This window comes from Hipposideros armiger, unplaced genomic scaffold (genome assembly GCF_001890085.2).
Source record: "Hipposideros armiger isolate ML-2016 unplaced genomic scaffold, ASM189008v1 scaffold_242, whole genome shotgun sequence".
NCBI lineage: Eukaryota > Metazoa > Chordata > Mammalia > Chiroptera > Hipposideridae > Hipposideros > Hipposideros armiger.
In genome coordinates this window covers 1,096,951-1,107,271 of record NW_017731592.1, presented here as the reverse complement: position 1 = coordinate 1,107,271, position 10,321 = coordinate 1,096,951, and the positions used below count along the sequence as shown (strand labels likewise).

The 10,321-nt window shown below is 60.7% G+C and overlaps 1 protein-coding gene across 2 annotated transcripts in view; it reads right to left on the bottom strand.

Annotated features, from left to right (window-relative positions):
* UNC5A (unc-5 netrin receptor A) overlaps positions 1 to 10,321 on the bottom strand; it is a 59,645-nt gene that overhangs the window by 1,246 nt on the left and 48,078 nt on the right. Inside the window, exons 3-15 of one of the 2 annotated variants that reach the window (XM_019655644.1) lie at positions 8,720 to 8,863; positions 8,354 to 8,457; positions 8,047 to 8,227; positions 7,268 to 7,435; positions 6,602 to 6,766; positions 5,428 to 5,616; positions 5,019 to 5,321; positions 2,273 to 2,360; positions 1,848 to 2,016; positions 1,457 to 1,690; positions 1,181 to 1,330; positions 936 to 1,100; positions 123 to 301 (exon numbers count right to left, since the gene is read on the bottom strand). In XM_019655644.1, the coding sequence (XP_019511189.1) occupies positions 123 to 301; positions 936 to 1,100; positions 1,181 to 1,330; positions 1,457 to 1,690; positions 1,848 to 2,016; positions 2,273 to 2,360; positions 5,019 to 5,321; positions 5,428 to 5,616; positions 6,602 to 6,766; positions 7,268 to 7,435; positions 8,047 to 8,227; positions 8,354 to 8,457; positions 8,720 to 8,863 (2,239 nt within the window). The remainder of the gene's footprint in view (positions 1 to 122; positions 302 to 935; positions 1,101 to 1,180; positions 1,331 to 1,456; positions 1,691 to 1,847; positions 2,017 to 2,272; positions 2,361 to 5,018; positions 5,322 to 5,427; positions 5,617 to 6,601; positions 6,767 to 7,267; positions 7,436 to 8,046; positions 8,228 to 8,353; positions 8,458 to 8,719; positions 8,864 to 10,321) is intronic. The other variant, XM_019655645.1, reaches the window with a different exon arrangement.

Below are 10,321 nucleotides of genomic sequence, written 5' to 3'. Positions count from 1 at the left end.
GCTGCTGGTAGATAGGGTGCAGGCCCTACCCACAGAGCATCCTGTCCACCCCACCCATCCTACCCTGCCCAGCTGGACTGCAGGTGGCCTTTGCAGCCCCTCCCTTCCCATCTCCCACCCACCTGTCAAGGTGGAGTTTCTGGGCCAGAGTCCGCCAGTCAGCACCCCGGCTACAGGGTGGGTCCAGGCTGGTAATGATCTTTTGCCGAATGAGGAAGGGGATCTTGAAGGCACTGGGGCCCACTAGGGCTGGGACCCCCCCTTCACTCTCCAGAGCCAGCAGCTCAGTGAATCTCGTGTCCTGGGGGCACGAAGAAGTGGAGATAACTGTTAGGACTTTCCCTGATCCAGGCCAGCTGCCACCTCCCCCTGGAGGAGCATCTAAACCACCCCAGAACATGGTGGCACATGGGCACTGAGAGGGGTCCAAGGCTCAGAGGTGCAGTTACACAGCCAGAGAGAAATCTGGCCTCATTTCATCCTCTCTCCCACCAGCCCTCCCCAGGTCACCCCTGTCCAGCCTCTGCTGACCACTCAGAAGTCACTGTATACTCTCACCGCCCATGTCCTTGCATTTGCACTCAGTTCCTGCTGCCAGAGATGCCCTTCCCTCAGTGGGCATGGAGTTAGGCACACCATGCTGCCTAACTCTTACTGACCCTTCGAGGCCCAGTATGACGTCCCTTCTCGGGGAGGTCCAGAGCTCAGGCTGCTCCACCTTTCCTTCCTGCTGCTCCCACATCCCCTCCTGACCCCTCCCCAAGTCCCATGGCATCTGTGTGCATCTGTCTGTGTTTGCACCTGCACCTCTCCCCTGATACTTGGTGGAAGCTGCCAAGCAGCATCTGGTTTCCAGGAGGAGATGGCTGGGTAGGCTTGGGGGCAGTCGTGCTGGTGGTGTGGGTTATGGCAGTGCCGATGCCCCTCCTGCCCACCTTGGTGATGTTGAAGTTGATGCTGAAGCTCTGCCCATCGCCCTCCACCTGCCACACCCACACCTTGCAGGCCAGGTCACTGGTGCTGGGGCTGACACGCTCCAAGGTGAAGGTGCAGTGCAGAAACTGCTGAGTGCCATTCCAGATGTGATAAAAGGGGATCTCCTGGGGGAGGGGGGCAGAGGAGCGGCATCAGGTGTGCCCAGCAGCAGGTGTGCCCACTCCAGGACCTTGAGCACCCTCACCTGGTAGCTGACGAGAAGTTTGCTCTTCCACAGGGAGCTGGGCACATCATGGATGGACAGGCGCAGGTTGTGGTAACTGTCCTTCAAGTGCAGGACACGAGGCTCCTGGATCAGCTGTCCTCCCAGCTGCTTCTCCAGCTGCACCACCTCCTGTAGCAGTGTCCCAGGTGTCAGCCGAGCCTGGGGGAGGACCCCAGCTGCCACCCCTCCCCCAGAGGCGCTCAGCCCTCAGTGCCAGGGAGCTTTCCTGCAGGAGGCAGGGGGCAGGGGCAGTACCTTGAGTGCATCGCGAGTGTCATGCAGGCAGTAGACTCGGATGTTGTACTCCAGGGAGGTGCAGGCCACGGGGGCGAACAGAAGCAGCTTGAGGCGCTTGGCAGCAGCCACGCTGAGAGCCTCTCCCACCAGGGCAAAGCGGCCCAGTTGCTCGGTGAAGACGTAGCAGGCGCTGGCCTCCAGCTGGCAGTAGTAGAGGTGGGATGGCGCCTCCTCACCCAGGTGCAGCACGTCCTGCGGGCAGAGCCTGATGGGTTAGCTCAAGGCCAAGTGCAGGGGTGGCCAGAGACTGGGGACAGGGACATGACTCAAGGGCCAGTTGGGAAGCCGGGCTCCACTTGGAGCCCTGCGCTGACTCCCTTGTGTGGGCAGTGGGGCTGTCCCTGCTCACCTCCCAGGTGCCCTCGCAGGACTGCTTTTTGAGGCGCAGACTCCAGCTCTCAGGGCTGGGCTCCCCACAGTGGTCCATGGCGAGGATGACAGGCCGGGTGAGCAGGACACCAGGGGGCCCGCAGCTAACGATGGGACTCAGCAGGGTCTGACAGCCGGCTAGGGGCAACCTCAAGTGGGGAAATACAGGTGGGGAGGGAAAGGCATCAGTGGACTGTCCTGGAACCGGGCAGGGTAGGGCAGGGCAGGGCAGGGCAGGGGCACCTAGGGTGGGGGCAAGGCTTCACAGAGCTTATAGGCAGTTGATCCCCGGCCCTCCCTCAGCCAGGGCCAGACCAGACCCCACAGTGAGTGGGCAGGGGGCTTCGAGGTGACCGCAGGCAGGGGGCAGGACCTGCCCAGCCCCAGCAGGGCCCACGCCCACACCTCACATCCTCCGGCTTGTGCAGCGTGAGGTAGATCTCGTAGATCTTTCCACGGGGTATGGAGTCTGGGGGGATGAGGAGGCTGATCCCTGTGACAGAGCAGGAGGGGGGCCAGGGCTTACCACCAAAGACACCAAACGCCCTGCTCCACCAGCCCCTACACGGGCCTCCCTTTGAGGACTAACGGATGCTGGCCTGGCCTGGGGACAGAGGTGCCACAGGGACTGCCAGGATATTCAACTGCACACACACAGGCATGAAACTGAATCACAGTGACCCCAAGAGAGGCTGAGGGAATTCAGATGGGCAAAACATGCCCAGTTAGCCCGGGCACAGAAAATGCTGGAACAAAAATTGCCAGGTATGCTGTATCTACCTTCCCTGCCTCCGAGATAAAGTCCAGCTCCCTGGCCTGGCACTTTAGGCCCTTCACCTCTGGCCCCTAGTACCTTTCCAGCAGTATCTCCAGCCCAGCCTGTGATGTGTACTCGCCTTTCTGGTACCACTGCCCCGAACAAGCGTCTACCTGGGTGCCCCGTCCTCCTGCCCTCTCATGCTTCCCTTGCCTCCATCCGCCCCAGCCACCTCCAGGGATAGCCACTCTCAGCCGCCCGGTAGGACTTTGCTCCTCACTTGGCATTGGCCGGGCCTTTAACAACCTTTCCCACTTTAGTAGCCCTCCCTGGTCTGGGAGCCATTGAGTCACCTGTCCCAGCATCTTACAGGAGCAGCATCAGAAAGTGCCTGCTGAGCGGGGAGTGGTGCCAGGGAAGAGGCAGTGGGGAAGGACACACGTGGACAGGGGCAGGGGAGTTGCTCTGGGGATGGCGAGGGGTGTTCGTGCCCCACCTTCCTGCCCTTTTAGGATAGGGAGCCCCTACATTAGGAAGAGGGGAAGAAATTCTATGACTTTACCCCACCAAGTCCCAAAGCACAGGCATGCTCTCCAGAGTGGGTGAGCAGGCAGGCCCGATGGAAAGTCACCACTTCCTGTGACCTAAAACCCGGGAGAGGGGAGCCAGTGATGGCATATTTACTGCTACCACTTCCTTCACCAGCCTGTACTGCCCCCTGGTACAGCCTACAGTGTTGGTGACAGTCCCAGAGATGTGCGCATGAATGCTCTCCATGGCAGAGGTTCACACACCCCCATTCTCGTTCAATGAATGCTCACGTCATGTACAGGTACTCAGGAAGGTGAGGGAAAACCACGAGCCCTGCTCTCATGAAGTGCCCAGCCCAGCGAGGAGAAAGACGAAGGGATGGCAGTAAAAGGTGCTGGGTGCTGGGTGCTGGGGGAGAGCAAGGGGGAGCTGCAGCTCCCCTACCCCACCGATGGTCACCAAGCACCCACTGTGCGCCTGCCCCTTCCTAAGAGCTTGGCATGGCCCATCTCATGTCATCACCCTGGCAGCCCTGTGGCAGGGACATGAGGCACAGAGAGGGAGGGCTGCCAGGGTAAGAGCCGGTGGGTGGGGGAGAGGGACTCTTGTGTGCAGAGGGCAGCATGGTGTGCGTGGGGTGCTGAGTGCCCATCGGCTGCCATGTGCAGGAGAAGCGTGCTTGGGAGGGGAGAGGCTGCTGTAGCTGGCCAGCAGGGGACAGGCCATTGTGGCCTTGTCATGTGGGTTTTGAAGGGGGCATTGGGGAGCCCCAGAAAGGGTTCAAGCAAGGGAGGGCCATGATGAAGTGTGGCTTCACTGGGTGAATGCTAGGAGCTGTGAACCAGATGGGTAGGTGTGGCGAGGCAGCGGGAAAGACGAGATGCAGGAACATGCACGAGCAGCTGAGGAGGAAGAACGACGGGATGGGTGTGCGACTGAAGCTGGTGTAGAGATGAGGGAGGCAAGTGAAGAAGAGCAGGAGGTCAAGGTGACCTCCAGTTTCTGGCTCCAACAACTCCACTGTGCTGTCCCTGAGGTGGGGAAAGCCGAGAAGCAGGAGGTTCTGGGGGAGGGTGGGAGACGGTGCTGTTTTAGGCACAAGGAATCAGAGGTGCTGTGAGACATCCAGATGGAGCTGCCCAGGAGGCAGCTGGGTGTACGATTCTGTCACCCAGAACGGTGGCTGGGGATGGAGGAGTGGGAGTAATCGCACAGACATGGCGATTAAAGCCACAGAGTGGGAGAGAGCGCTAGGAGGGAGCTCTGATGAACACCTATATTTAGGGAATAGGTACCCGGAGCAGCGAGAGAGGGGCCAGAAAATCAGGGCCACGTGTGGTCATCTAAGCCGAGGGCACAGAGAATTTAAGGGTGGGAGTGGTTCAGCCACACCAGAGGCTGCGGTGCTTCCCCGAAAGGTGACCATGGAAAGGGTCCCCAGAGTCTCTATCAAGGTGTCTCAGGGACCCTGGTAGAGGGGTTTACATGAGGTGGTGAGTGGAGGAGCCCCCTGACCAGGTGTTTGTCCTCTGCTGTCTCTCCACCTGCTCCACCTAGGAGCCCAGGGCCTGCATGGAGCCCGCACACACAGGCTGGCTGACCGTGGACAAGAACAACAGAATCTTGTGCCCTAGGCCACAGAAGGGAGACAGCTTGGGCCACAGCCTCCATGCTGGCCCCACTGCCAGCTGCGCTGGGTCCTCTCCCAAACTTGACCCACTTTCCTGCTGGCCTGGCTCGGCACTTGGGGTGAGGCTGGGCAGCACAGGAAGAACATCGGGGCTGTCCCGCTCTCCTTCATGAGGAACACGGAGGCTAGTCTTGCCTCTTAGAGCCCCCGGAGCACTCTGGGGCCCTTCCCACCTGTATGAGGGATCATCAGCCGGCCCCCGAGGAAGTTGAAGGTCCCATAGGCCATGTTGCTAGTGCCACGTGGCAGGGAGCGGAAGTAGTTCTGGGTGGACAGGCGGGAGACGAAGTCCTCGGCCTCAGAGGTGGGTGAGCTGTGGTGCAGCGTGTGGCGGCCACCACTCAGCGGGCTGAGCAGGTGCCCGTTGGTGAGCTGGAACTTGGGGCTGGGCCCATCCTGCCGGGGACACAGGCTGCCCTGGTAGGTGGTAGTGGTGGTGCTGAGGTCTGGCTGGATGGTGAGCAGATGGGGGTTATCTGCGGGATAAAGACAGACTCAGGGAATGGCAATGGGATGGCCCTGTCTGGGCGACCCCTGGTGTGGAGGCCCCAGGCAGGAGTGCTGGGCGCCGGAACACCCCACCTGCTTTGCTGGGCTTGATGCTGACGGGCTGGAAGCCTGAGGTGAGGATGGACGAGTCGGCCACGTCCGAGTCCAGCCCCTCCTTCTTGCGGCAATAAACTAGGATTAAGACGAGCAGCAGCAGGAGGAGGCACACAGCCACAGCGATGAGGCCCACGTAGAGGGCCACGTCCTCGGGCCCGGAAGTGGCTATGGGAGACAGCACAGCCTTGGGAGGAGCAGGGTGCAGGGGGCCTGGAAGGACAGGGCAGAGGTCTCCACCCTAGGAGGATGAGGCCCCCACTCCTTGGGCATCAGCATGAGTGGGACAGTGGATGCTAGCAAGGAGCATGGGGTCGGCAAGGGTGCACCCAGCCCTGCATCTGCCACCACCTTGCTGTGTCATTTGGAGCAAGTCGCATCCCTCATTGGCTCCATTCAGGCTGAGGTTGCTGCTGCTGGAGAACGGAGGGGAAGAGACACTTCCCAGGAGGGCCTGGGGCCGGGCTGTTAGGAGGAACCCTGCTCTTCTGGGGACCAGGGCAGCTGGGGCTGGGAGGAGTTCCCCACATCCCCAAAGCAGGGGATCTGCTTCCTGGGGGGGTCTGCCAATCTGGTTCCTGGCAGGTCCCTGCCAGGGCTCTTCTCCTAGTCAGCCTCTCCAGGCCCAGGGCAGGGCCTGGGAAGGGTGATTGACTGCCTGGAGGAAGCTGTATTGACTTTAGAAGGGCTTTGCATAATGGAAGAAATGTCCATCAGAAAGGAATTGACACAGATAATTAGGTTTTTAATTGAAAGAATGGGGGAGGGTGTGTTCTAGAGAAAAAAATCCAACAGAGATCTTTAATTGTTAGTTATGGCCTTGTAATTAACAGGCCTCACAAGCCGGGTGTCCCCACAGGACTTGCATGTGCATTTGGGGAACCTGGAGCAGGCAAAGCTGCAGGAGCCGTGGGGGAGGGGCCTGTGAGTGGATCCTGGGGCCGCGTGTGCCCGGAAAGGCAAAGGCTCAAATGTATGATCATCTTGGGACAGGTGAAGGAGGTACTGCGGGGTGCAGGGGAGCATGTGTGGGTGTGTTAAGGATGACGGGGGGTCCCTGAGGGTCCTGAGCCTCTGGCAGGGGACTGACTCCCTTAGCCAGTCAGTGCCTTTCCAGGGCTGGGCAGGACCAGTTCTGGTGGCGAGGACTCACTGTGCATGCAGAGGCCGCTGGTGCAGTTGTGGGTGTCCAAGTCAGCACCCCGGCACTCCTCGCCTCCGTTACGGGGCGCTGGGTCAGAGCACTCACGGCTCCGCCAGTGGGTACAGTCCAGCCCACAGGCCGACCACTTGCTCCACGGGCTCCAGCTGCCATCCACTAGATGCAAGACAGACACAGAGAGGGGATGGCGCGGTCAGCCTGGGGGGTCAGCCCAGGCTCTAGGTGCAAGGCCAGGGCTAGTCCCGCTGGTCTGCACGCCCTATGGTGTCCAGCTGGCCTGGATGACGCATGCTAATGGAGGGAGGCACATGATACTGGCCTACTTAGCTCTACCCACACTAGGGGCCGTCCTGGCCCTGGGGCAGTGTGGGCTCTGGGTCCCACCATGGCCCTCCTGCAGCCCCTGCCCCACACTTACTGTACCTGTCCTGACTGTACCTCAGGCCCTGGGACTCAGCCCCTCTGCTGAGGCCGAGCCGGACATGGATGGAGTGCTGCCTCCATCACACTGAACCCCATCCCAGCCTCGCACTGAGCCTGGCCGTGTGTGGGGGCAGGTGGGATGGAGCCATGGGGGGCAGGCTGGTGGGCGAGATGGAGCCAGGGCGCGGAGATGGTGTAGTGAGGAGCGATGCGGGAGGCGGCGGCCACTGGTACCTGGGCACAGGGTGGCGCAGGCTGTTTTCTGGACATTCTGCCCCTCACAGAAGGCACCCCCGTTGAGAGGCGCCGGGTTGGTGCAGCTCCGGCTCCGTTTCTGCCAGCCGCGCCCACAGCTGGCGCTGCAGACGGACCACTCGGTCCACGTCGACCACCCACCGTTCACTGGCCGGACAGAGAAGGACCGGGGTCAGGGAGCGGGGGGCTTCCTCAGACACACTGGCCCAGGGCCAGGGCGGAAGGGCACAGGGGCTGCGGCTGTGCTGGGAGGGAAGCCCTGGGGGGGAGGCCATTCTCTGCCCACTAACCCTTGGCAGCGCCTGCTCCACAGTCCATTCTGCCAGTCAGCACTGCGGATGCCCAGGGCAGCCCGCCCTAACTGCAGCTCCCGGGACCTCCGTTCAGACCCCCGCCTCTCACAGGGGCAACTCCCGCACCCGCTCCCTCTGCCTGCTCCTGGGGGTGCCCAGGACACTACTTCCCACTCAGGGTTGCCTTTCCTAGACTCCCTCTGTCCCCTCACTTCCCTCTGCACCATGCCCCCATACTCACAAGTAAGCCAAGGAACAATCTGGCCACAGATGACGGCCACCCCACCCCACACCTTCTCCCAGACCTGCCCCTCAGCTCCTCAAAAGCCACAGCGAGCTCCCTGCCCTTCCCGGTCAGTCCTCATCTGGCCCACCCAGCCGTGGCTCCCTGGGGAGCTGGCCACAGTGCCGCCCTGAGGAGACCTTTTGTGCCTCTCCCTCCGCCCTGCTGGCACCGGGGCCCACCGTAGACGATGACAGCAGCGGAGGTGCTGCGACGGCGTGCCACGATGTTCTTGGCCACGCAGGTGTAGTTGGCCGTGTCGGCCAGGCGGGCCTGTCGCACCACCAGGCTGTGCTCCCGCGTGATGTACACGTTGGGGTCCAGGGACGGGTCCACCAGGTCCTCGTTCCGGAGCCATTCCACCTGCGAAACGAAGCCATGCTGCTGCACTGCCTGCCCACGCTGGCCCTGCCCGGAGCGATAGTGGCCCCTGGGGGGTCAGCCTGGGGTGCTGGGCAGGCAGGACCCAAGCCTGGGAGTCCCTCTCACCTCGGCCGGGGGGATGCCCTCTGGCGGGCGGCAGGGCAGCACAATGCCCTGCTCCAGGGACACCTCCTTGGCCAGTGGCTCCTGCTCGAAGTTCTTGCGTAAATCTGGGAGAAAAACAAGAGTTGTCCTCCAGCCTGAATGCCTCTTGCCTGGTCAGCCCAGCCAGCCTGTCCCCTGGTCTCCCAGGGGCCATGACACATGGTAGGAGGAAGCGCCAAGTGCCCAGGGGTTACAGGGGTGGCTGGGCAGTGTGCATAGGTACTTCCTCCACCCATCAACACAGGATCTGAGGCTTTCTTGACCAGGCACCTTTCCCTGGTGACACCCTTGGGCCACCCCCACCTGAGGGCCAAGCCCTGGACTCACAGGCAATGCGGATGTAAGCCTTCTGACTCTTGGTGGTGCCTGAGGAGCTCCAGGCCACGCACTGGCACCAGTATTCCTCCAGCCCAAACACCTTCTCCACCTGCTGCCTCGAGACATTGATGCGAACCTCCATGGCGGGCAGGCCTGGGGGTGGGAGGTGTGGATAGCCAGGTCCAAGGGCCACATAGAGCCCCCCAGCCCATCCTGATGAGAGCAGACACTGGGGCAACCCTCTGGGGGACCCCCAGGGAGCTCAGTTTATATCCCCTGAAGGCACGGAGTAGGTTCTTAGCACTTCCACTCTTTATACTTTGTCACCCAAGGCCTGTCTCCCTGGAGTGACTTACAAAAATGTCCCTAAAGGGGCTTCATATCGTTTCAGAGATCAGGGCACAGAGGAGCTTCTGGGAGCAGGGACTGACCTCCCAATACCAGAGGCAGAAGGGGTGGGGCAGACAGGTCGGCCCTTAGGGGCTTTGTGGGTAAAAAGGGTGAGGAAGGATCTGGCTCAGCTTGTTGGGGGTTAGCAAGTGGATCCTGACATGTGATAATATAATAGCAGCTATTAACAATATAATTACAGCCATTACATAGTATGATAATAGACCCCTGGGCTTAGCAAGCGGTTCCCACATGCTGGATTATTATCTTCCAACATCCACCGTTCCCACTCTATGGATGAGCAAACAGAGGCTCACAGGGGTAGGGGCTTGTCATAGGTCCTCCTTCTGTGGCTGTTTGAGTCCAAAGCATGTTCAAGGTGCTCTGTAGTTACCCTGGGGTGAGCTGGGGCTGCCCTGGCCATAGGGAGAAATGTTGGCAAAGGTGAGGGGGTGGCCCAAGAGGAGGGTGGCCTGTGATGGATGTTGGGACCAGCTCTGTACCATCTGGGCTGGGAAGACCCCTCTCAAGAATGGACCAAGCCCCCTGCCCTCGGCCACTCCAGGACCCAGGGACCGGGGCTGCTCGGGCAGGGCTCAGACCTTCTGAGGACCCAGAAGTCCTCAGATAGCAGCCTTCCTTCTCTAGCCTGCTGGCCCTTGGCCAAAACCAGTGTCCCAGGAGTGAGAAAAGACTGTTTGTTTCCAATTTCTCCTCCTCCTGACCCCAATTTCCCTCGGGTCATTGGCTTATCAGAAAGAGGGAGAGAGGCCTGGCAGCAATGTGTTTCCATTGTTAACAGAGAAATTCAATTAGAGCTGCATTGCAGGAGGAGCAGCTTCCCAGCTGAGCAGGGAGGCTGTTTTCTCTCAATTTCTTTAACGTGTCTTTCCCTAACCCCTGCCCACACCCCTCCTTGTGAGTCACTCAGGCTACCACACTGGGCCCCCAGACTTTTCTACCCTTTACCCTTGCCCCTGGGCGTTCTCACAGGAGATTGGGGGTCAGATGTTGCCTCTGGCTGAGGTCTTTATCTGGGGTTCCCTGGAGGTGGGGTGAGGGCTGAGAACTGAAGGTCCCTCACAGGGTCTGCGTATAGGAGGGACCCTGGGCACCAGCCACCTGTCAGGTACACCGAGTCTTGGGGCATCTGAGAAGAAACCATGCACGTGCTCAGGTGGAGCCCTCCAGAACATTCTCAGCTGGGAACTTTTTTTTTTT